The sequence below is a fragment of the Phoca vitulina genome, unplaced genomic scaffold (assembly GCF_004348235.1).
Source record: "Phoca vitulina isolate PV1807 unplaced genomic scaffold, GSC_HSeal_1.0 scaffold35, whole genome shotgun sequence".
Lineage (NCBI taxonomy): Eukaryota > Metazoa > Chordata > Mammalia > Carnivora > Phocidae > Phoca > Phoca vitulina.
Window position 1 is genome coordinate 9,747,622 of NW_022589738.1, and position 27,525 is coordinate 9,775,146.

Here is a 27,525-nt window from a genome sequence, read left to right on the forward strand (position 1 = left end):
GGTTAATGAAGGCCACAACTGCAGTTTTCTGTTTCAAACCTTCCAAGTGCATTCTGGATAAGGTTGTCGAGGGCATAAATGATCCTGGCAGTCATGAATCTTTTTGCTTCCCCTAGTGTTGAGTAAGGAAAATCCAGTTCTGTATTTGAAATGTGAGCGCCATCAAACCTTGGATGTGGACCTTAAGTTGCCACTGACTAATGAAGCCAAGGAAAAGGCCTTGGCCTTGGCGGCCCAGCAGCAGATGTCGGATATAGAGTATGAGCGACGGTTGATCACGGGCACTCTGGAGAGCAGCAGTGTTCGTGTGGCCATCGCCCTCCTGGGGCTGACCAAGATTGAGGTGAGAATGCAGGACACATGATGCACTGAAATGATTGGCGTTGTAGAATCAGGCAGAGTTGTCACTTGATCGTAACCTTTTTACATGGAAAAATGACGAATGCTGCTTTTCCTCAGGAAGACAGCTCAGTAGCTTTTCTTCTATCTACCTCATTAAAAAGTCTGAAGCAAAGCATTCTCCTAATGTTAGCAGGACTGCTAATTTTAGTAGTGGAACTAAATTAGTGGTAACTTAGCATGCTAGTACATTTAGGCATTACAGTGTAGCCGCTGAATTCACGGTTGCTTCCACTTCTGACTATACGTTAGAATGCCCTGGAGAACTTAAAATAATAGTAGTACCCAGACCCCGTTCTAGAATAATTAAATACAAATCTCTGGAAGGGGGCGGGGAGGGACATGTTCTAAAAGTTGTCCAGGATATTCTTTGCATCCAAAGAGGCTCGTCCCCGGGGTCAGACTACCAGGCTAAGCATCCAGACCCTGACACTGTCTACCTGTGTGACTGTGGGCTGGTTACTTCAAAATCCTCAATCTTCAATTTTTATATTTTTAATCTGAAGATACTGGTAATTGATGGAAGCTAAGTGAGATAATTACGTAAAATGCTTATCACTTTACCTGGCATATAAATAAGTGCTCTCTATATGTGCAGCATTATTGTTCTTGTTATTACTATGGACTCTATTATTATATCTTGAACTCTATTGTATAAATGAAGTAAGGTACAGTCTAGCCTCCAGAGAGCCACCAAAGCGATTCTTTTAAAATGGAAACCTGGTCACATTGCTCCCCTGCACAGATTCCTCTGTTGGCTTTTCAGCTCATTCAGAATAAAACCCAACATCCTTAGGATGGTCCTCATCCTTAGGATGGTCCTCCCCTTCCCCCCCCCCCCCCGCCCCGGTCAGTCCCATCTCTTCCCTGATCTTACCTTCTCCACTGAAGCCCATTCATTCATGTCACTCCCTCAGCACAGGCCTCCTTGCTCATCTAAAAATCCCAATGCATGCTCGCCATGCCCCGTGCACTTCTGTGGTTAATTTTCCCTAGATATTAGACGCTACTTCCCTCAATTACTTCAGGACTGCTAGAATGCTACCAGTGAGGTTATGCTTATATTTTTTGTATCTTCTTAAAAATCTTATGTACTTTTTAAAAAGCATTGCTTACCTCTACCAAGCACTTTCCGAATCCTAAATTTCCTTCAACTTTCTCTATAGATAGCATTTACCACCTGAGAGGAATATATTTGTTTGCTTACTCATTGTCTGTCTCCAGCAAGGGAATTTGTGAGGAGATATTTGTTTAGTTAACTCTCATATCACCAGTGCCTAGAAAAGTGTGCTATGCCAAAGGTAGTCACTAAATCTTTGATCAGTGTAGGAACAAATGGTAAATGTTTTCATCCTTGTTTGAGATTTACCTTCATATATTACCTTACATATATTACAACAAATACTCAGCATTGTAGGGATGATTTCTTTTTTTGTTAGAATGCTAGAATCAGTACAGTCTATGCACAGATCCCTAACATTTAATGATGATATTTTATGGATGACCTGGACTTTAAGTTCTGATTAGTTCAAAAATATCAAGGCCCAAGGCTCTGATGCCCTCTGGACTGACCCATCTACACTATGCATTCAAGAAGCTGAGGGCTGTCTTTAGCTCATACCAACAGGCTTACTTCTGTGACGGAGCAATGAATTTGGGAAGGTTTTTGTTCAACTTTGAGTATAGTATTACAATAGAAATGTTGGATATGTGGCCTTTTCAAACTTTAACCCTATCATAGTGCACTGTCTCTCTCTCTTTACTTTTAAATTTATTTTCTTCAGGGGCACCTGGGCAGCTCAGTTGGTTAAACGTCAGATGCCGGAGTCCAGCTCCAGCCGGGGTGGGTCTCTCGTAGGAAAGGACGGCGTCGGCGAATGAGGAGACACAGACACAGGGTCAGGTTGCAAGCATCGCCTCCTGACAGCCTCGGAGGAACTTTATTTATATGTTAGGATATTTTTGTTTTTCCAAATCTTAGATCATTTTCTGGATTACAGCCATAGCCTTCTTTCATTTCTCCTTTGTAATGATTAACATGACCTTTACTGATTTCTGCTTATTGGCTTTCGCTAAAACTAAAAAACAGTACGCAAAGAGAAAGGTGCTAGACAGAGCGTGACCGTCTTGTTATTTTGTTCTATAGAAACTAATTCTTCGTGGAATTAGTTTCATTATGATTGCTTAGATAGGCGTAACTAAGGTGAGTAGTCACTTTATCATGAAACCCCAGAAATATTCCCACAATTATAAAGATTGCCATAAATAAAATGAAAAAGAATAGCAGGAGCCAGCCCAGAAATATTCCCACAATTATAAAGATTGCCATAAACAAAATGAAAGAGAATAGCAGGAGCCAGCTGTGGAGTCTCCTGTTTTCAGGATCGTCCCCTATACTTGGACTTTGTCAAACAGCATGAGTAGCTTGGCTCGCGCCAGTCAGACTCTTGATTTCGGCTCAGGTCATGATCTCAGGGTCGTGGGATCGAGCCCCCGTCGGGCTCCATGCTCAGCAGGGAGTCGGCTTGAGATTCTCTCTTTCCCTCTCCCTTTGCCCCTCCCCCCTGCTCTCTCTCTCTCTCTCAAATAAATAAATATTAAAAAAATTAAAAATTTATCTTCTTCATTCTTACCTCTTATCAAAACATTTTATTTAAATGAGAAATGCTGGAGGGAGATGGATTTTGTCAATGGATCCACTTTCTATTATTTATGCAAAAATACAGTTTCTGTTTTTCTCACTCTTCTTTTAACTGTCTCCAAAACCCAGCACACTCTTTGTGTTTATTATTGTATCTACCAAATTATGTTTTGTATAATATTTATTTTTATATTTCCCTGTTCCTCTAGAATTGTGAATGCCTAGAAATGGAAAATCTTTGTCATGTGTTTTTTAGCCCTTATTGTCTTGTGTGTGACAGGTGCTCTGTCACTGTTTTAATTGAATTGAACATGTGCCCGAACAAATAATACTTTAAACCTGAGGTCTTCATGTCTATCCAGCTTGCCTCATAGCCTGATTTTTCACAGTCACAGTCGTCTTGTTTACTTATCCTTGTTTACCTCCCACATTTGCAGGATGGGTATCTGTATGTGTGTACTTCTCGATTGGTTGGTGGAAATAACAGCAACAAAAACAATTATCATCATCATAATTTATGAAAAAAAACCTTGGCTTCTTTAAAATTAAAATTGAAATGTTTTAAATAGTCTCTAAATTTAGAAATTGTAAGTTTTTTTACCTGAAGATTATTATTTTCTTTGAATTCTGTGACTATCACACATTTTTCGATTTCAGCAAAAACTTTCCAAATGCACAAAATAACTGTAGAAGGGTTGAATGTGCTAGTTTAGGAAAACCAGCTGCAGCAAATCAGAACTCACAGATGCATCTTATTGTGCTCATATACATCTATCATAAAGGGCTCTTTTCAAGTGGCAATTATCAATGCACTCTTGAAATCCAATAATGCTGATAATTTTTGCAGCAGAATAGTAAACAAGATTAATTTTAAAAGTACTCTCTTCCTGTATAGTATTTTACACCATTTGTCCAGTATGCTTTTATGTGCATTTTTCCAGATTATTTCAATGACCCCATGGAGAAATGTAGAGAATGTAGAATTACACTTGTAATACAAAAAATGAAATGACTGAGGCATAAAAAGACTTATGTTGCCCTTAACAATAGGGTAGCAATTACAGCCCAGATCATGGTAGAGACATCATTGTATTTTAAAGCTGAGACAAGAAATCAAAGACACTCAGAGACACATAGTCCAACTTCTTAGACTTACAGACCTGCAAACCAAGACCCCAAAATGGTAAGATGGTAGCCTAGGATCACACCACTGATTTGTGACAGAAAAGATATGGACACAGGTTTTTGCGCCCCCCTCATCCATTACTCTTTTCCTTCCCCCGCATAGTCTCCAGATCATATGTTCACTTCTTCGTCTACTACCATGAAATTGTATAATGGAATAAATGAAAGTCTAGAATGCTCAGTTATAGTGTAAAATAACTACATAAAAAAATCTAAAATCATCCTTGAGATAAATCTGTTTAGAACTAAATCTATTTGAATAAATGTAATCACTTTTCTACCAAAGAAAAGTGACACATCTGACTAATTATGTGGTGTTTTGTTTTTTTTTTTTTTTTTTGGTACACAACCGTGTGGAATTTGAATTTTTGAAATATTTATAGAGTAATAGCAATATGATGTATCTACTTTATACTGTAAGAGACAGGATCTTTTTTCAAGAGCATGAGTTTCTGACACTTCACCATTTAGCACTCATTTATTGAATTCATATTCTTCTGACCATTAATAAATCAACTCTAACGATATACTCAGTGATACTGGAAAGATTCAGAACTTCAGGGTAGTTTCCTTCTATTTTCTATTAGCTTTTCCAGTTTATGTTTTAAAAGCCATGCTATATACTCTGGGATAAGTGGTAGAAAAATCATTGAAATTTTGAAATTTAATATGTTTAAAAAAGGAAGCCTAAAAGATCTCCTTTGTGAGGATTCAGAAGGGTAAAGAAAATGTTTTTTGTATTTGTATAACTTAAGTGCACTCTAAATCATGAAGTAATCCTATTGATACTGTCAAAGATAAACAAAGCTGGATACTAGTTACAGCCATAAGGCTAGACTTTATTCAGTAACTGTTGCAACAGGGAGAAGGATCCATCATGAACTAAACTGAAATTTGTACAGGAGGAACTGGGAGTTTTAAAAGGAGGATGAGAAAGTAAGGAGGGATAATGAGCTGGGAACTTAATAATAATGAGCAGAATCTGGGAAGTGGACATTTTTAAGTAGGAGGGGGTTGGTCAGTGTGATCTGGATTTGTTAATTGATCCTTATCTGCAGGAGAAACAAACTTCTGTGATCTTTATGACTGGAGGTAGTGATGCAAGATAGAACAAGGTACCTACCTGGCTGGGATCATTATCTCCTTGAATGTTTGCATTCTAAGGTCCTTGAGAAGACAGTTCTGGGTCGCAGAAAACTTACATCTTAAAAAGGAGAGAGAAAGAGGGGGAGGGTGCAGTGAGTGGGGGTGGAAGAAAGAAAGGAAGGGAGAGAAAGGATTTATAATAGCAAGCTTTCTAAAGTAACTGCTCTAATAAGAGGGGGTTTGGGGGCCTATCTTCCTGTCACTGGGTTTTGGCTGGAACAAACAGTATATTCTCTTGGTAGCATTGAGCTCCCTCAGGTAGGCACTTTAAGGGGAACTGGGATCATCCTAGGGATATGGCCTTGAGCTGTTAGAAACTAAGTCAGCATTTGTTCAAGTCTCTTAGAGTGTGTGTGTATGTGTGTGTGCATGTGTGTGAAGGGGGTAGACAAAATCATTTGTGCTGAAAATCTGCAGTTATTGTAGGCCAAGGTTGAGGCCTACTTGAGACGAGGGGTTGGAGGAGCCTGACTAGAGTTTGGCCAAGAAGAGAGTCTATGTCAATATATCATGACTTAATGACTTGAAGATATAGAAGGCAGATGATATACATTTAGGTTAAAGAGCTGGTTGTTGATGTGAATAGATAATTTGTTCATAGTGACTAGAAAAATGAACCAAATACAAGCAATGATAAATGTAAATGAATTAATTTAAGTTTTTTAATTTACATGATTTGAATTACCAAAATAAAGTAGTTGAAAAATGTTACTTTGTGGAAAAAAAATACTTGTGGATTTTGTAGATAACAAACCCAGTGAGTGAGAAAATTGCTAATGGCACTAACATTTATTTTTGTTGAGTAATGATACTATGACCACAATCAAGATGATGATGATGACAATGATGATACTAATAGCCAACATTTATCAAAATATGCTCCAAGGACCTGGATTTTGTTTTCACTTTAAATATTCACACCTTGGATAGGCAGTGTGTACCTATTATTGCCCATATTTTACAAATGAAGACTTTGTAGCTTTGGTTAATAGCCTGGCCAGGCTTCCTTAGAGTTGGTTATAAATGCAGGCAGTCTGCCTTCAAGAGTGCTTGGTCTAACCATTGGGCTGTACTATGTGGTTAGCAATAGAGCATCCAGATAAAAATAAATGATTGCCTACCTCTGTGCTTTGCATTGCTTGGTTCACACTTAGAGAACTGGCTTTCTCTTCAGCGTTCCATTTTAGGAAGGACAATATTGAACTAGATTGTGTCTTGAGGAGCATTTGCATGATGATGAGTTGTTGTAACCCACAGTATGTAAGTAGCAGTTGAAGGGACTAAACATATCAAACCTATTTAAAAGGTATATTTGGGATGGGGGGAGGAAGAAAAGAAATTAAAAAAAAATAAAAGGTATGTTTGGATGTCTGTGGAAGGGCAGGACCTAATTTTGTACATCTATATATGTACACACACACATACGCACACATATATTTACAAAATTGTCATTAGGAAAAGAGAGCGGACTAACTGTGCTTCTGATAAGAACTAGAACTGATGGGTTAGATGTTAAGGAACACGGGGATCAACTGAAGGAGGGAAGCACTTTCTCAATGCTATTCACCAGTGGAATTGGTTTTTCCCTGAAGCAATGAATTCCTCAACATTGAAAGGATTAGAGAATGGGACACTGAGCATCTTTTAATAAAGGATGATTCCACAGATTCTGTAAAACATGTTAGTGCTATCTTCCACCAATCAAATAATAGTGTGTCTAAAGAAATGAACAGGGGTGCCTGGGTGGCTCAGTCGTTAAGCGTCTGCCTTCGGCTCAGGTCACGATCCCAGGGTCCTGGGATCGAGCCCTGCATCGGGCTCCCTGCTCAGCGGGAAGCCTGCTTCTCCTTCTCCCACTCCCCCTGCTTGTGTTCCCTCTCTCGCTGTCTCTCTCTGTCAAATAAATAAATAAAATCTTAAAAAAAAAAAAAAAAAAGAAAGAAATGAAAAAATTCAATCCCTTGGTGGATTTTTTCCCAAATGTGGGCTCTAAATACATGATGCTTTTGTGTGTGTGTTTTGGAGGTAAAGGCTAAGAGAATTACACTCCAATTTTACTCTGTTTATTTGCAGACCTCTATGCTCTTTAATACCTCAAAGCTAAAGAAGCCTAAGTCCATTTTATACACAGCAGAACTGAGCCTTCCAGAACATTTTAAAATGCCCAAGAAAATCTACATTCCTCAGATTCCAGAAACTCAAGCTAAATTGACCCAGTCTCAAGGAATTAAACCTGCAAATAAAACAGGTAACACATGGACTGCAATATCTCGCTCTGTCCCAGGCTCTGTGAAATACTAAAATTTTAAAGAGATTATCTCTACTAATAGGATGTTCATAATACAATTAAAGAGATAGTTCAGTGTACATAAATATCAATTATTGGATATTTTGCATTATAAATAACCAACATACTATAGCATAATAATCTAAATTATGTACTAAATTTAAGTGCTAAGTTGCTGGTACTGAAATTTGCGGACCTGTTATTACTCCTTCTTAAAGAGTAGTTGTCTGATAAAGACAGTAAGTGCTCTTTGAGAAAGGTAAGGTCTTGCTGTGACTGTGATATTGGTTACAGAAGCTGTGCTGGAGTTGAAGCTTAGGCTAACTTTAAAGGATAGGAGGGTTGTTGGTGGCAAGATCATATCAGAGGAGACAGTGTGTTATTTATGAGTGATTTATCTTTGATCTGGACTAGGGCCTTTAATAGTTGAATACTTACTCTTGGTCTCCTGGTACCCTTTTATTCTGTGATTGTAATTAGGAAGGACTAACCCAGATTTAATAGAATATTAATAAATATACATTATCAAATATAAGCAATAGGATGTAAACAATGTGACAAAATAATTTAAAGTATCCAAAATTAATTTGTTTTCATTTCACTTCTTTCCAAGCTGGTAGATAACATTAGGATTATAATTTCTTTACTAGGGCTATTCCCACAATGTATCATAACTCAAGTGTCATGGATCCTACTTTTTATTGTTGCTAATTTATGTTTTGTTACATTTTCCTTTGTTCTTTTCCTAAGGCTTTGTTTTAACTATATAATGTTTCTAAATCAGAAACAGTGGTTACAAATGATAAGGTTATAGGGTAATCTGTTCATTTTACCTTCCTAGGAGATCTGAGATCCCAGATTCAAATTCTAAGTGGCCAAGCATGTAACAAGGATTAATGAATTAGCTCTGGTCTAAGGCAAGAAGGATGATGGAGCCTAGGACAAACTGGAGAGTAGGTGTCCTATCTAAACATTCAAAATCAAAACAATAAAAAGAAAAAGCTTAAGTCCACCCAACAACTGTGAGGGTATATTTAACTCATCAGCCATCAGGCTGGTGACAGTTCTTAAGTGAAGTTGTTGTCTTTTTTTTTTTTAATCTTTGTTACCTCCAACTTTTCAATGTACTATTAAATTTTTAAATGAAGATTTTATTATGATAATTTTTTAACTCCTTTGAGATAACTGGATAAAGTTGTGTGTATTATAAGCCCAACTAGGATTCCCAGTCCAAACAATTCACTTATTTAGCCATTCACTCAACACTCTTGAACATCAATTCCTTTGGGCAAAACAATGAAAATTGGCATCTTAAGATGTTGTTTAATTATGAATAAGTATAAAGTTATCTATATTGAAAAGCCTTTCACTGAGATAATTTTCAAAGGCTAATATTTTTCTTTTGTATCAGTTGTGAGCTGTCCATTTCAGTAAGAAGATTATAGTGAGAATTAAGAAAAATAGAGCTGTAAATTTTAAAAGATCATGCACAAAAGCTTTAAAATACAATTTGCATATCATGGTTCCTGTCTAACTTGATTTTCTATGCAGTTGACTTTATAGAAGAAGCTTGCAGCCCAGGTTTCTGTTTCCACTTCCTTCAGCATACATTTAAAAAAATTAAGTTTACAAAAACAGAATATTCTAATTCAGGATCATAGCGGGTCAAATAAAATACATAGCCTAAACAGTGCAGTGTACATTCTATTGTTAAGCAGTGGACTTCATTAATGAAAAGGAAAGGAACATATGCTTTTTAAGTTTAATAAATAACATTCTATTGGAATTTGAGACCAAGAATTGTAGAGTTAAGCATTTAAGAAGCTCATCTTTGTGGGGGAAAAAAAGCTTATCTTTGTGATATAAGCCACTCTGAAAAGAACCAACAAATTCCTAGCATTCAATACAGTAATATAGAAAGAAATCTTGGGTTTTTTTTTTTTTTTTTAAGATTTTATTTTTTTAAGTAATCGCTATTCCCAGTGTGGGGCCAAACTCACAACCCCGAGATCACGAGTCACATGCTCTACCAACCGAGCCAGCCAGGTACTCCTAAATCTTTTTTTTTCTTTTCTTTTCTTTTCTTTCTTTTCCTTTCCTTTTTTCTATAGGTGGCATGGAGAAAGAAATGACAAGTATTTATCTGGAGAAGTAGAGATAGCCCAGTGTTCTTGCTAATTGCAGGAAAGGGGTGGAGGTGGGTCATTTTTATAATCTCTTGAAGTTCTAATGTCATCAGAAGGCACTAGTTTTGAGGTATTGAGAAGTGGCCGTCTGCCCATTCATATTAATGCTGCCGATCAGTCTTTACCTTTTTGAAATTCCTAATGAAACTTCCACATTTCTGGTTAACAATAGCTATTATTGTAATTACTTAAAATAATCTACTTAAATCCGTGTTTATTTTAGCTCCATGATTTAGGAAGGTATTATTTTTCCCATCCCACCTTTTAACCTTATAATGCTTTCAACTGAAGGAGATGGAGCTGTAGAGAAAGTGCGAGTGCACACAAGTAGGTGCATCCATCTCCACAGACGCCACGGATGTACACACATGACAACATTTTCCCATGGGAAAGACATTACTTGTCCCACCTCGTAGGTCTCAAAGATCCTGTGACTCCTTTGTTGTTAGTGGACTGGAGTAGGTCTAATATTTTTTGAGCACCAACAATATGCAAAGCACTGTGACAGTTGGTTTTATAGTTTTTCTCATTTAATTCTCCCAATAGATACTCTGTCTCAGATCCCATCTGGGCATCTTGCTTATCCATGGACTCTTGCATGACCTTTCCACACAGTTTCTGGCCTTCTCAAACATCCTCTTTACTCCAGTTTTTTCCCATCTCCAACCTCCACTGGACAAATGACTTTGTCACCTCTGTCATGGAGGAAAGGGGGCTACATGAGCACACACTCTTCCTTAACCCCCTTACCACCTCCCCCTCAGTCTCCAAATAATAGGAATCTACTCTATCAACCTTGCTGTGTGCATCTTTTAACTTATGCCAGATAACCTGTTCTTGGGCTCTTCCATCATTTATCAGAGCTCCTTCTTCTTTGAGAGTAGTTACTTCACTTTTGGCTCTCAAACTTTCTCAAGCTTCAAAAACTAAAGACATTCATACCTTTCCCATGACAAACATACTTCTGAGTAGGGCTATCTTCATTTGTAGTTTCTATTCTTGCATGACTAGTTCTCAACCTCTCAAATCTGGCTTTTGCTCTACCACTGTAGTAAAATGGCTAGTTGCTTTCTAATTGCCAAATCCAATGGACCATTCTCAGTCCATTGGACCATACTCCAACAATATGGTAATCTTCAAGGTTCTACTTGTCTTACTGGGGCTATTATTACTTTTAATGTATCCTATAGGAGATTCTGTACACTCCTATAGTTAAAACTACCATTAATATCCCTAATGTTTATCTTTATTCCCACCCTTTTCCTTCTATTTTCAACTTAGATATTCAGAGGCATTTGACATGCCTACCTATGTGTGTGTGTGTGTGTGTGTGTGTGTGTATGCAAATAGATACACAAATAGAGAGATTTATCCCTCAGATTCAAAATGAATGTATTATTATTATTCTCCATTGATTTGTTCCTTAGCATATAATCTTTATCTTTTCATATGGTGGGACATATATCCACCCTGTCTCTTCTATTAGAAATCTGGGCATACTGCTTGAAGCTTCTCTCTTTTGAGCTCATACCTACAATTCATCTTGTAGTTTTAAATTTTCTGTAATTTATTTCCTTTTCTTCTCTACTCCCACTGTTAATGATTCAGGTCTTCATCAGTACCTCACAAATGGAAAAAGTAATCACATCTATTTCTTCTCAATGAGGTGCAGATTTAATGAGATGACATATGTTAAGAATTTAAATGCTATATGATATACCTAATAAATGTTGGCTATTAATTATACTCTAGTCTTGTCTCCCTTAAAGTACTTCACCTCTAGGCACTAGAACTATTAAATCTGACCATGAAATATTACTGAAACATTTAGTGATTTCAGAGGCAGATTTACTATACTACCAAAGACATAACTTTTATGATTTTTCACTTTTTTGATCCCCCCTTCTTAGTCTCTATCTAGTTTTATATTTGCAATTTTATGTTCTTTCTCTTGAAGAAGGTCCCTATATTTTAAAAGCCTCAGGCCTCGGAGGGTTCCCCTTTCTCCGCATCCCCGCCAACATCTGTCATTTCCTGACTTGTTAATTTTAGCCATTCTGACTGGTGTGAGGTGGTATCTCATTGAGGTTTTGATTTGGATTTCCCTGATGCCGAGCGATATTGAACACTTTTTCATGTGTCTGTTGGCCATTTGGATGTCTTCTTTGGAAAAATGTCTGTTCATGTCTTCTGCCCATTTCTTGATAGGATTCTTTGTTCTTTGGGTGTTGAGTTTGATGAGTTCTTTATAGATTTTGGATACTAGCCCTTTATCTGATATGTCATTTGCAAATATCTTCTCCCATTCTGTCAGTTGTCTTTTGGTTTTGTTGACTGTTTCCTTTGCTTTGCAAAAGCTTTTTATCTTGATGAAGTCCCAATAGTTCATTTTTGCCCTTGCTTCCCTTGCCTTTGGCGATGTTTCTAGGAAGAAGTTGCTGCGGCTGAGGTCGAAGAGGTTGCTGCCTGTGTTCTCCTTTAGGATTTTGATGGACTCCTGTCTCACATTGAGGTCTTTCAACCATTTGGAGTCTATTTTTGTGTGTGGTGTAAGGAAATGGTCCAGTTTCATTCTTCTGCATGTGGCTGTCCAATTTTCCCAACACCATTTGTTGAAGAGACTGTCTTTTTTCCATTGGACATTCTTTACTGCTTTGTCAAAGATTAGTTGACCATAGAGTTGAGGGTCCATTTCTGGGCTCTCTATTCTGTTCCATTGATCTATGTGTCTGTTTTTGTGCCAGTACCATACTGTCTTGATGATGACAGCTTTGTAGTAGAGCTGGAAGTCTGGAATTGTGATGCCGCCAGCTTTGCTTTTCTTTTTCAACATTCCTCTGGCTATGCGGGGTCTTTTCTGGTTCCATACAAATTTTAGGATTATTTGTTCCATTTCTTTGAAGAAAGTGGATGGTATTTTGATGGGGATTGCATTGAATGTATAGATTGCTCTAGGTAGGATTGACATCTTCACAATATTTGTTCTTCCAATCCATGAGCATGGAACGTTTTTCCATTTCTTTGTGTCTTCCTCAATTTCTTTCATGAGTATTTTATAGTTTTCTGAGTACAGATCCTTTGCCTTTTGGTTAGATTTATTCCTAGGTATCTTATGGTTTTGGGTGCAATTGTAAATGGGATCGACTCCTTAATTTCTCTTTCTTCTGACTTGTTGTTGGTGTATAGGAATGCCACTGACTTCTGTGCATTGATTTTATACCCTCCTACACTGTTGGTGGGAATGCAAGCTGGTGCAGCCACTCTGGAAAACAGTATGGAGGTTCCTCAAAAAGTTGAAAATAGAGCTACCGTATGATCCAGCAATTGCACTACTGGGTATTTACCCCAAAGATACAAAAGTAGGGACCCGAAAGGCTACGTGCACCCCGATGTTTATAGCAGCAATGTCCACAATAGCCAAACTGTGGAAAGAGCCAAGATGTCCATCAACAGATGAATGGATAAAGAAGAGGTGGTATATATATACAATGGAATATTATGCAGCCATCAAAAGGAATAAGATCTTGCCATTTGCAACGACGTGGATGGAACTGGAGGGTATTATGCTGAGCGAAATAAGTCAAACAGAGAAAGACATGTATCATATGACCTCACTGATATGAGGAATTCTTAATCTCAGGAAACAAACTGAGGGTTGCTGGAGTGGGGGGTGGGGTGGGAGGGATGGGGTGACTGGGTGATGGACACTGGGGAGGGTATGTGTTCTGGTAAGCGCTGTGAATTGTGCAAGACTGTTGAATCTCAGATCTGTACCTCTGAAACAAATAATGCAATATATGTTAAGAAAGAAAAAAAGAAGAAGAATGTAGCAGGAGGGGAAGAATGAAGGGGGGGAAATCGGAGGGGGAGAAGAACCATGAGAGACGATGGACTCTGAAAAACAAACTGAGGGTTCTAGAGGGGAGGGGGGGGGGAGGATGGGTTGGCCTGGTGATGGGTATTGAGGAGGGCACGTTCTGCATGGAGCACTGGGTGTTATGCACAAACAATGAATCATGGAACACTATATCTAAAACTAATGATGTAATGTATGGGGATTAACATAACAATAAAAAAATTTAAAAAAAAAAATAAAAGCCTCAGGCCTCATAAAACCTAGACTTTTACCTGGTTGTAGGTCTTGACTTAAACTCTCATCTACTTGTGGCTCTGGGGATGTTGAAATTTATGGACAGGAAGAGTTTTATGGACCTTAAAAGGGTATAGGTAAACAGGAAATCTCCAGTGGATCCAGGAACACTTATTACCTCCCTAATATAGAGGGTCCTGTGTGTTTTGTGCCCTCCGTGAAAAATATGTACAAGAACACTCAAACAAAATGCTCTAGGCTGGTTTTGCTGATCACTTACACAGAGCTCAAAACCTTCATTTCTAAGGTTATCTCTTCAGTTTCTAGTATTTTACATTGACCCAATTTCTTGTTCTCTCTCAAGGGATATGTGGCAGACATATTGGAAGTGCATATTGTAGGAACACTGTTCTCCTGTACCTTCTCCCATTTGAATCCAATTTTCTGAATTTTCTAACATTTGCTAATAATTAGCGGTCTAATAGGTGACAAATATTCACTAAATCTTTCCATGACAGCAGTTTAATATGTAATGTGCTTATAAACTATACTAAAAATTTATTATTTATAACTAACACTATATGTGTTTCTATCCACTTTATAAGGATTAAATATATTATTTTAATAGCTAAATTATCCTTCAGTATGAAAATAAGACTGCAGAATTGTTGCAATAAAAATCAAAATTCCTGCTTAAAATTTATTAACTGTTTTTGACAAATAAACCCTACATCTCCAAGTTACATCAAATAGCCACAAATGCATTTCAAATAGAAAAAAAGTAATTTCATTTAACAGAGTACCAATTAAAATGTTAGGTTTAATGATTAAACTGAGTTAAATTGAAACAATCCACTATACTTTATTGTCCACATCACCAAATCACCTAATCTTAGAAATGTGCTGTTCATTTTTCTCAAAAGAGCTATAAACTTGTGGTGATATATTTGTTACACTTTTTTTTTTAAACTCCTTTTAAATTTACAAAAGGTTTTTGAAATAGAAGTTCCTTAATTCAGGGGTAGACGAACCATGAGAGACGATGGACTCTGAGAAACAAACTGAGGGTTCTAGAGGGGAGGGGGATGGGAGGATGGGTTAGCCTGGTGATGGGTATTGAGGAGGGCACGTTCTGCATGGAGCACTGGGTGTTATGCACAAACAATGAATCATGGAACACTACATCTAAAACTAATGATGTTATGTATGGGGATTAACATAACAATAAAACAATTAAAAAAATCATAATAAAAAAAAAGTTCCTTAATTCACTTAGAAATATAATTCAAATGTATTTTTCATATAGGATTGCTACAATTGTAAACCATCAAGTCCAAATACAGTGTATAAAAGAATGTTATTAAATTCCAGAAGGAAATTAGTAATCCATATACTACATTTAAATCTCACAAGATCAAGAAGAACAAAAACCAGGAAAAGTAAAGAACATATTCTCTATCTGAGATCTTTAAGTTTAAATTTAATTATAAATGTAATAGTTTCTGTTATAGTCTACCTTTCAAGAAGACTTGTAATTATAATCATAAAAGACAATACTTATCTTATAAATACCTGATATAAATCTGAATTTACATCAAGCAAAAAATAAAAGGATATTTATCTATACTCACGCTTAAAGCTTTATTCTTCTATTTATTTATGTATTTCATTTTTAATAACTTTATTAAGATATTCACATACCATACAGTTCACCAGTTTATTTAAAGTGTATAATTCAGTGGTTTTCAATATATTACATAGATACAAGTAACCATTACCACAGTCAATTTTAAAGCATTTATATCACCTCAAAAGGGAACTCAGTATCCTTTAGCTATCAACTCCCTCTCATCTACCCCTCTCCCCAGCCCTAAGCAATCATTAATTTTTCTCTCTACATAGATTTGCCTATTCTGGAGATTTCATATTAAAGAAATCATGTCATATGTGGTATTTTATGACTGGCTTCTCTCACTTAGCATAATGTTTTCATAGTTCATCCATGTTATATCATGTATCCATACTTCATTCCTTCTAATGGCCGAATATTCCATTGTATGACTAACACATTTGGTTTTTCCACTGATCAGTTGATGAACATTTGGGTTGCTTCTACCTTTTCCCTACCATGAATAATGCCGCTGTAAACATTTTTGTGCAAATTTTTGGGTGAACATATGTTTTCACTTTTCTTGGGTGTGTATATATAGCTGTAAGTAGAACTGTTGGGTCACATGGTAACTATGTTTAAACATTTGAGGAACTGCCAGACTGTTTTCCAAAGTGGCTATACCATTTTACATTTTACCAGCAGTGTGTGAGGGTTCCCGTATCCCCGCATCATCAGCAACACTCCTTATTATCTGACTTTTTAATTTTAGTGATCCTAGTGGGTAGAAATGGTATCTTATGTGCTTTTGATTTGCATTTCCCTGGTGCCTCAGCATGTTGAGCTTCTTTCCATGTACTTATTGGCTATTTATGGATCATTTGTATAAATGTCTATTCAGATCTTTTACCCATTTTTTAAGTTGAGTTGTCTTTTTCTTCTTGATTTACAAGTGTTCTATCTATATTTGAGATACAATACTTTATCAGATACTTGATTTGCAAATATTTTCTTCCATTCTGTGGGTTGTCCTTTCACTCTCTTGAGACTGTCCTTTGAAGCACAGTTCTTAATTTTAATGAAGTTTAATTGATCTATTTTTGTTGTTGATTGTGTTTCTTGCTTTTGTTATCATATTTCAGAGTCCATTGCCAAATTTGAGGGCATGAAAATTTAGCTCTATTTTCTTCTCAGAATTTTATAGCTTTAGTCCTTACATTTAGGTCCATTTTGAGTTAATATTTGTATATTGTTTGAGGTAAGGGTCTAACTTCATTCTTTTGAATGTGGCTGTCCCAGTGGTCTTGGAACCATTTGTTGAAAATACTGTTCTTTTGGGGTGCCTGAGTGGCTTAGTCAATTGAGCATTCGACTCTTGGTTTTGGCTCAGGTTGTGATCTCAGGGTTGTGAGATCCAGCACCACATCTCATCAGGCTCAGCGCTCAGTGGGGTCAGCTTCCCCTCTCATTCTCCCTCTGCCCCTCCCCTCACTTGCTTGTGCTCTCTCTCTCTCTTAATAAATGGGTCTTTTTTTTTTTAAGAGAGAGAGAGCACAAGCAGGGGTAGCAGCAGAGGGAGAGGGAGAAGCAGGCTCTCCACTGACCAGGGAGCCTGATGCGGGGTTCGATCCCAGGACCCTGGGATCACAACCTGAGCTGAAGGCAGATGCTCAACCGACTGAGCCACTCTGGTGCCCCATAAATAAATGGGTCTTTAAAAAAAAAGAAAATACTAATCTTTCTGCATTAATGTATCTTGACACCCTTGTTGAAAACCAGTTGACCATAAATAACGTGGTTTATTTCTGGGTTTTCTATTTTATCCCATAGATCTATATGTCTTTCCTTAGGCCATTATCACATTTTTCTGATTACTATTGCTTTGTAGTAGGTTTTGAAATCAGAAAGTGTGAGTCCGACTACATTGCTCTTTTTTAACCAGATTGTTTGGCTGTTCTGATATTCTCACAATTCCACACAGATTTTAGAATTAACTTGTCAGTTTCTGCAAGCAAGCCAACTGGCCGCCTGATAGGTATTGCATTGAATTTATAAATCAATTTGGAGAGGATTGTCATCTTTTTTTTTCTTTTTAAGATTTTATTTATTCATTTGAGACACAGAGATACGAGAGAGAGAGCATGAGCAGGGAGAGAGGCAGAGGGAGAAGGAGAAGCAGGCTCCCTGCTGAGCCAGGAGCCCGATGTGGGGCTCGATTCCAGGACCCTGGGATCATGGCCTGAGCCGAAGGCAGATGCTTAACCATCTGAGCCACCCAGGCGCCCCAAGGATTGTCATCTTAACAATATTAAGTCTTTTGATTCATGACCATAAAATATTTTTCCATTTCATTAGATATTCCTTAATTTCTTTCAACAGTGTTTTGTAGTTTTAAGAGTATAAGTTTTGTACTTCTTTTGTTAAATATATTCCTAAATATTTTAATCTTTTTCATGATATTACCAATGGAATTGTTTTCTTAATTTCATTTTTGGATTATTCATCGCAAATGTATAAAAATACAACTGATAGCTGTATATTAAAATTGTATCATGTAACCTTGATGGATCAATTTTTTAAATTCTGTTTTATTGGATTCCTTAGGATTTTCTATATACAATATAATATTATATGCATAAAGAGATAGTCTTACATCTTCCCTTCTGAAATGGATTGGTTATATTTCTTTTTCTTACCTAATTGATCTGGTTAATACCTCCAGTAGAATGTTAAATAGAAGCAATAAGAGGGGACATTCTTTTCTTCTTGAATGTATGGAGAAAGAATCCAGTCTTTAATCATTAAGCATCATGATAGCTGTAGGTATTTTATAGGTGCCCTCTATGAGGTTGAGGAAGTTCCCATCTCTTCCTAGTTTGTTGAGGGTTTTTCTCATGAAAGTGCATTGTATTTTTTCAAATTATTTTTCTGCATAATTGGGATAAACATGTAGATTTTGTTTCTTTTACTCTATTGTTATAGCATATTGTATTCATTGATTTTTGGATGTTAAGCCAACCTTGCATCCCTGTGATAAATATCATGGTTTGAATGTTTTGGGCTCCTCAGAATTCATATGTTGAAAACCTAATGGCCAAGGTGATGGTAATTAGGAGGTATGGCCTTTGGGAGGTGATTGGGTCATGAGGACACAGCCCTCATGAATGGGTTTAGTATCCTTGTAAAAGTTGTCCCAGAGAGCTAGTTCACCCTATCTGTTATGTGAGGATACAAAGAGAAATCTGAAACCCAGAAGAGGGTCCTCACCTGACTCTTCTGGTACCTCATTCTTAGACTTTCAGTCTCCAGAATTGTGATAAATAAATGTGTTGTTTATAAGATACCTAGTCTATCGTATTTTGTTATGGCATCCCTAGCACATCTTCTATATGTTGCCGATGATTCTTCTATATGTTGCCGAATTCTATTTGCTAGCCTTTCATTGGTTTTTGCTTTGATATTCATAAGAAATTTGGGTCTAGGGTGCCTGGGTGGCTCAGTTGGTTAAGCGACTGCCTTCGGCTCAGGTCATGATCCTGGAGTCCCGGGATCGAGTTCCGCATTGGGCTCCCTGCTCAGCAGGGGGTCTGCGTCTCCTTCTGACCCTCTTCTATCTCTTGCTCTCTGTCTCTCATTCTCTCTCTCTCAAATAAATAAATAAAATCTTTTAAAAAAAAAAAGAAATTTGGGTCTACAGTTTTTCTTATGATGTCTGTGTGGTAATACTGGCCTTATAGAATGAGTTAGGAAATGTTCCTTTCTCTTTTATTTTTGTTGAAGCATTTCAGAGGGATTGGTGTTGATTCTTTTTTAAGTGTTTGGTATAATTCATCAGTGAAGCCATCTGGCCATGGGCTTCTCTTTGTTGGGAGAGTTTTAGTTACTCATTCAGTATCTTTACTTGTTATGTAGATCCGTTTAGATTGTCTCTTTCTGTTTGAGGCAGTTTCAGTGGTTTGTGTCACTTAAAATGTGTAATTTTTTGGCATACAATTGTTTATACCATTTTCTTACATTCCATTTTGTTTCTGTATGGCAGAAGTAATGTCCCTACTTCCATTTCTGATTCTAATAATTTGAATATTTTCTTTTTTTTTTCTTGTTCCATTTAGCTAAATGTTTGTCAATTTTGTTGATCTTTTCAAAGAACTAGCTTTTGGTTTCAGTGATTTCTCTGTTGTTTTCTCTATTTCATTAATTTCTCTTTTAATCTTTATTCTTTTTCATTCTACTTTCTTTCAGTTTAGGTTGCTCTTCTTTCTCCAGTGTCTTAAAGTGAACGTTTAGGGTATTGATTTCAGATCACTTTTCTTCTTTGTTGTAGGCATTTATAGTTATAAAATTCCCTATAGGCATTTGCAGCTATAAATTACTACTTGAGCTTAATCCTGCAAGCTTCTGTATGTTTTATCTTTATTTTCATTAGTCATAAAGTATTTTCTAATTTCCCGAGATTTTTTTCTTGACCCACTGATTATTTAAGAATATATTAACAATAACAAGAGTTGTTTAGGGAGGGAGGTTGAAATATTATGAAACACCCAATATCTAAATCAGGTAAATAGAAAGCTTCTCTGTTCAAAACCAGAGAAGATGCTTCAGAACTTGGTCTGCTTGTCCTCCGCTGACCTGTTATTATAACACAGCAATGGTTCATGAAGCACATTCTCATGAGGCTGGGGTTCTGATGAATATAATTTGAAAGCTACTGATTTAGCCCAGCTTCCACATTTATAGCTGAGGAAATTGAAACACAGAGAGGGTAAGCAATTTAACTAGAATCAAGTAGATAGTGACATAATTGCATAATTCACTCTAGAACATATGATCTTTAGCCTCTTTGGAACAAAGCTGCTAGATTACGGGATACTTTATTCAACAAATATTTATTGAGAGCTTACTGTGTATAGATAAACAATGTTAAGGCACCCAAGATCCAGCAGTGACCACAATAGAGAAGATCCTTGTCTTTTAGAATTTGATGTGGAAAATTGTCCCTAGTGTTTGCCATCCTTGGGGCATATTCTGAGTGACATATTCATTATCGGTTGTCGCTTTTCCGTGGCTTATTCTTTCAATCTTGTGACTCAGGGTATTACTTCTTTGGATAACAAGCTAGTTAGATGTGTTGACAGTGATTGTGGTATGGAGAAATATGACTAGCCAAATGAGAACTTAACCCAAACTTTGACTTCACTGTTTCGATAAAAAAGGCCCAGCATCTGGTTTTCAGTTTCAAATGGTCTACAAATTGTTAGTGACTAGATTGACATATTAGATGTGTATAATTGTTAGCTCTGTTTATAATTTTCAGCCATTTCTCTTTTAAATCAGTTGTTTCTATCCATATAATACCTGATTGAAAATAATTACATGTTCTTATCTCCTTGGTTGATCAATTTTTATTCTAATATTTGAAAGTTCTGGTATAATAGTCACTTTTTTTTCTTATTTTTTGGAAAAATAAATTGAAGGTACAATTTTATTTTATGAATTCATTTTATATTTTCATGCACGGGGGTTCAGAAGTGATTTTAATTAAGGTGTATTAAATTTAATGCACAGAACTTTAGTATAGTGAAATTCAGAAATCAAGGAAGTAGTTAGGTAAGTGTACTTAATGTAGTTTAGAAAATTGCAATTTTCTTTGTTGTTGCTATATCATTTTTTTTTTTTGGTGAACAGAAAAAACTTCATTTTTTTTAAAATAAAAGTCAGTAGAAAGACAGTGTCTGAAATAGAATTTTGTTCTTAAGTTTATGGGCAATTGTAGTACTCATTTGAATGCAATGAATGGGAACCAGTGGCACATTCTATTGTAATATCACACATAGGTGTAATAAAACATAATGAAGGTATTTGAAGTTAGCTTCTTTTCAGTATTATGTCTATGATTATTTACCATTCCTATGTTAATAAGTTTCTTTATTTTACCATTAAACATAGAATCTTAGAGAATTTTCATTTTGTCCGTTATGCTTAAAATGTTTTGATCTCTGTCTTCTGTGTTTTAATAAGTGTCATGACAGCTGGTGTGATCACAGCTCTTGTGGAAGGAAATAATAATCTTGTCTTTTCTCAGAGAAGTGCCTCGTAACCACCTCTGGGATGTGGAGGGCTGCCCCGGGTGCACCTAACTGACTTCATGTAGAAGCATAGTGGGGATCTACCATTAGGAAAAGGGGGTCTGGTGATAGAGTGAAAGAAGAAACTATGTAGTTTCAGTGGTCAGCAGGTGAGTGGGCACTTAAAAGATAAACCTATTAACACCTTATATACAAATTTCTAGGTCTGACCATTGATATTTATATTTTGTTGATTATCCTGCTTTCCGTAATACTTTTTATCCTAATCTGGGTCACTGATATGCATCACCTTTGGAGAATGTATTCATGGGCAGTAACTGAATCTTTTGAGCCTCTTCCCTAATCACACTACTGGGTGTAGGGATCAATCCTGTTGATCAGAGTATTCTCCTCAATTCGTATCACTGCTCACAGATTCCTCAGCTGAGTCAGAAAATTGGGTCATGTGCTCTTGTATTCTAGCCTCAGCCCAAGCCACCCTTGGGTGGGCAAATGACTGAGCTGCTGAGAATGTTCACTCCTATCTCTTTCCATTTCAGGGTATCTCTTCTTCAGTTCTTTTCTTTGCCTGACTTGTGGCAGGTTGTAACCTGATTGGAACACTGAGTGTCTCCCTTTTGTATAAAATCCCCTTTAGAAACGTCATTTTTAAAAAATTTTATTTTTAGCCAACAACCTTGGTTTTTCTCAGAAAGAGAAATTTTATATTTATTGATTGAATGATTGATTGAAGTATACCCAACGCATGATGTTACATTATTTTCAGGTGTATGACATAGTGATTGGACAAGTCTATATGTTATGCTGCAGGTTTATGTTCACCACAAGTGTAGCTCCCATCTGTCACCATGCAATGCTATTACAATATCATTGGCTATATTCCCTATGCTGTGCCTTTCATCTCCATGACTTATTCATTCCATAACTGTATCTCCCAGACCCCTCCACCCATTTTGCCCATCTCCCCATCCTTCCCTCTGGCAACCATCAGTTTGTTCTTTGTATTTGTGGTTCTGTTTCTAGTTTTTTTTTATTTGTTCATTTTTTTTGTTTGTTTTTTAGATTCTGCATATAAATGAGATCATATAATATTTGTCTTTCTCTGACTTAAGGAGAGATTTTAGACTTCCAGTTAACATTGTGATTTTTGAGGTGGAAATTATACAGTGATATATAGATCTTTAACACAATATTTGAGCTGTAATTGTGTGATTCCAGTAAATCTTAATATGGAGAGAAAGAACTGGAAATGCTTCCTGGGAAAGTTAGGAAAGAATTTTTGTGGAGAAAAAAAACTTAAAAAATAAAGAATTTCTGTGGAGGATTGATAGCTTAGATTGATTTTTCTGGGCATAGTATATGTTTTCTCACATATAAAAATGATTTTAAAGGATAAATAAAAATGATTTAATTAATAATCTATATCTGTATCCATATCTAAGCTGTGTTGCATTTCATTTAATTATTTGTCCTAAAAGTTTATTGTTTAATTATAATATTTGTACCTCTTCCGTTCTTCATATGTTTTGTTACTTTTTAAAATCTATTTTTGTTAGAAACTTCATTATATTTTATTGAAGATTTAAAAGCGTTTCACTCATTCATTTGGATTTGTTTTAAGGGAATTCAAATGATGAAGAAATCATACTGTTTGTCCTCAGGAAGCTTATGGACTAGTAGAAATGACAGCAATTGGGCACATGAGAACCCTGATACACAACTCAAACTGATAAGTGCTTGTCTCCTTAGCTTTCTCATCACTGGAGTGTTTATTCACCTGGTTACAAAAATTGTTTCAGGGCTTCAGTTGTCCACAGTTGATTTAGGGACAGTCAGACTTGGGACTTTTGCTGGAATTTTGGAAAAGGGATTTTTTTTCCCCCCCAGGTCTGCTAAGCTGGTAAAATATAAGTCTGGGGTAAGTGGGTAGAGTCTCCAAGAATGAGGTCAGCATAGAGAAAGAAGGATGACATCTTAAGATTTCAGGTGTATTTCTGGATGATATCATGGTAACGGTGGTCATTCCTTCTGTATATTGCCAATTAGTGGGTCAACAAACTACTTCTATGGTCCCTGCAGTTTTAGTTGGATTTCTGACACAAATGGAAGTGATTTGAGAATTGCAGTATCTGAAGCCTGTGCTCTCCCCACGTTGCTGTTAGTTGCCAACCCTGGTTATACATCAGGGACACCTGGATGTCTTTTACAAAATACAGTTTCCAGATCCAAGTCTAGACCTACTGAATCACTCCCAGGTTGGACGAGGTCTAGGAACTTGTATTTTAAAAGTTTCCGGGGTGCCTGGGTGGCTCAGTCGGTTAAGTGTCTGACTCTTGATCTCAGCTCAGGTCTTGATCTCAGGCTGGTGAATTCAAGCCTCGCATTGGGCTCCACACTGGGCATGGAGCCTACTTAAAAAAAAAAAATTATTGGAAGTGGGGCGCCTGGGTGGTGCAGTCAGTTGAGCATCGAACTCTTGGTTTCAGCTCAGGTTGTGATCTCAGGGTTGTGAGATTGAGCCCAGCTTCAAGCTCTGTGTTCAGCGTGGACTCTGCTTAAGACTCTCTCTCCCTGTGCCCCTCCCCTCCTCTCTCTCAAATAAATAAATAAATGTATAAAAAAAATAAAAGTTTCCTTCCAAATCACTGTCAGAGTTAATCCACATATTAGAGTTGGGGATCCATTGCTGTGCAGTGTAATGCCACCACTTGACATCTCCATTTTACAAATGGAGAAAGTCAGGCCCAGGAAATTAAAATCCCTTTAGGAGGCCATGTAAGAGGTCACATCAAGTTTCCTGAGTAAGCACCCAAGTCTAAGTCTTTGTCAGTTGCTTTTTCCGTTATGCAATGCTGCATTAAAAAGTCACATTGCTCTTTATTCTTAGGTTAGTGATTATCTTAGTTTGAGTCCCCTAGACAATGAAGCCTGATGCAAGAATTAAATACTGATGCTTTACTTGGGAGGTGCAAACTCAGGGCAATGAGAGTGGGAGAAAAGAGAAACAAGGGAAGAATGGGAAGCAAAACAATGAATGATGCTTGAGCTGCTTTCTCACTGTCCACTATTTACCTACATGAATAGATGCAACAGGTTGCTCAGCAGGTATCACTTTGAAAAACTATGTGAAAAGCGCCCCTGAGCCATCATTGTGAAAGAGGAAGGAAAGGAATTTTGTCTTCATGTTTACCTCCTGTCTCCTGTACCTATTTGCCAGATTTTACTCCATGGGAGTTAATGGCCCTTGGCTTTGAGGTGGCCTTCCCTGGCCCCACAGAATGCCAGGTTCCATGCCCTACCATGGCAAGAGGAGCCAGAAATTCTGAATTTGGGACTGATCTCCCTGCCCCTCAAGCAGCAGCCAAGGGGTTGGCTCCATTAGTTCTGAAGGAAGTTGCCGGTCATCCTCAGGCTGAGGAACATGGAGGCGGGACAAGCAGCTGAGGTTGGTGGAGGTGGCAGAACCAAGGGAATCTCAGGAAGCAGGTGAAATGGATCCCATACAGCAATGTTGTCTTACTGTTAATAGTTTAAAGAATTCTTGTTACACTGTCAGCAGCTTTCATAGACAATATCCAGTTTCTTTCCCTTTCCCCTACCATCTCTGCTCACAAACTTCATCCCAGGTCCTGAGCCTGCTCTCATCTGAGACCTGGGATCTAGGCACCCGTCTGTGCTGTCCACCAGTCTTCCCTGTCATGCCTGCAGTCTCCTGAGTTCTACTGTAATATTCATCTGTCAGCCCTGGCTCCTTTCTATGCGCCCATCCTTGTGATGCATCTTCCTCTCTCCCTTGTGTTTCAGTACCCGGGTAAAAGTTTCTACTCTATTTCTTAAAATCCAAACTAGTTGTTTTCAGACTCCCTCACTAGGTCCTGGTATACTCACTCTTCCTGCCATCTCCTCTTGTCCTAGACAGCCCAAGTTCCCTCAAACAAGAATCTTGCCTCTGAACTTGGGATCCCGTGTCTTTCTTGACTGTAGTGCAGGTCTCTGACATCAATCAGACCTAGTTTTTCTTATCTCTGGTCCACATACTTGATTATAATTTCACTTCTATTTTTGAAAATCCCAGTCACACATGTGTGACTAATCCTCCTTTCTCGTCTGGCTGCCTTTCCCATACCTGTCCTCCCAGAGTAAAAGTTTCCAGCTTGTTCAGTTGTTAATCTGTGTCTTGTCCTAACATTTGGGGGTTCTGCCAGCCCCAGGTTCTTTCCTCTTCACGCCATACATTAATGAAACATGATTGTGTCCTATATTATCAAAGAAAACATACTTTAAGTCAAATAATTTGCTATAACCAAGTCAACATAATTGTAATATCCAAGACTGTGTATATATTATTTATCCTTACAGTTTTATTGTAAGATACTTTCAGTCTATCAATGTCTCCTACTTTGCTTTTTATTGTTTTTTATCTACGGACATAGAGCCTGAAAGCAAAAACAAATGTGAACTTTAAATGGCATCTTAATCTTTCTATTAGATCTTCAATAGTGAACATATGCTATGCAATAATACATTAAGGAAGACATTTAATCAAAAATTGCATAAGCCTTTTCCCCTAGTTTAAGTCCTAGGGAATGTGTTGTTTATTGGCTTGCTAACAGCTTAAACTAATTTGCACTCTTAGTAAATCAATCTATGAGAACTTAAAAATCAACTCTGTTTAAAACAGATTTTATTTTTAACATATGACAGTTAGAGAAAGTTTATGGTATTCGGAATTGAAAAATCAAAAGACAGTTAATTTACCATCAATAATCTTTTGCTCCTTCCTCATGGAGGGGTTAATTAGAAATTTTATTTCAGTTCTTTTGGAAATTTTGTCTTAAAAAATTATATAGAAAGAAGAGACAATTTCCTAGTTAAAATATTGGCAAGCTGCAACTCCATAATAAGCTCTCTTCTAATTTTCCATTAAATGATCCATGAATACATACAGAAATTCAAAAATTTCAGTGGCAATGGAAAGGAAAGATAACAGCCACCCATTTACATAAATCCTTTGAGAAATTCCCAGTAATTACTGAGCTGATGTGGCCTGATTGAAAAACACATTTAATAGCCTCCACAGCTCATGCCTAATTAAAAGAAAATTTAAGTATAAAGAGGAAACAGTCTAGTCCCATAATCTGTCTTTTCCTCAGAAATTTATTATCTGCACCTACCAGAAAACTTGGAAACCACCTCCTTATTGCATCCCTTCTGGCACATAGTAAGTGTTTTTTAAAACTTTTTTCTGATGAGTAAATGAATCCATGTGAAATACTTTCTAAGGAGGCCCTCTTACTAAGACTTCTTTTTCTGCATTCCCCTTGAAGATCCAAACCCCCTGGAATTAAAATGACTGTAACCATTGGGGAAAATGTGGAGGAACCTCATTCTACCAAGGCTGTATAGAATCTAGCATGTACAGAGATGGGAAGAGTCCAAGTGATTTGTGGTTCATGTTACTGGTGACATTAGAGTTTATCCATTAATAGGAAGATAATGCAATTTTCTAAAACGACAATTTTCCCAAGATTATTTGAAAACTGCCAGTGGATGTAAGACACTATCCTCCCTACATCTAATAGATGGGTGCTTCTTTGCTACAGGAAATTGGCCCACGGGGATGCACTGAGTTACCTCCACATGCAGATCTAAGAAATCGCTGCAAAGTAAAAGGAGGCTGAGACCCTGTACAAGTGACTACCTCGGAGAGATACCCCTCTCCTTTTTATACAAGCAAACGAGAAAAGAAAAGGCAGAAATGATTTTATTAATGCTGAAAGATAAGAGAGTGACACCTAAATTCACACTTAAATAGGTTATAGTGAAACTATAGAAGGGCAAACACAAGAGAAATTCTGAAAAACAAGACAAAAAGACACGATTTTCTTTTTTTTTT

At 37.0% G+C, this 27,525-nt stretch overlaps 1 protein-coding gene across 1 annotated transcript in view; it reads left to right on the forward strand.

Annotated features, from left to right (window-relative positions):
• CFAP47 (cilia and flagella associated protein 47) overlaps positions 1 to 27,525 on the forward strand; it is a 453,685-nt gene that overhangs the window by 279,118 nt on the left and 147,042 nt on the right. The window contains exons 44-45 of the mRNA XM_032426488.1: positions 117 to 343; positions 7,445 to 7,619. Coding sequence (XP_032282379.1) covers positions 117 to 343; positions 7,445 to 7,619 — 402 coding nt within the window. The remainder of the gene's footprint in view (positions 1 to 116; positions 344 to 7,444; positions 7,620 to 27,525) is intronic.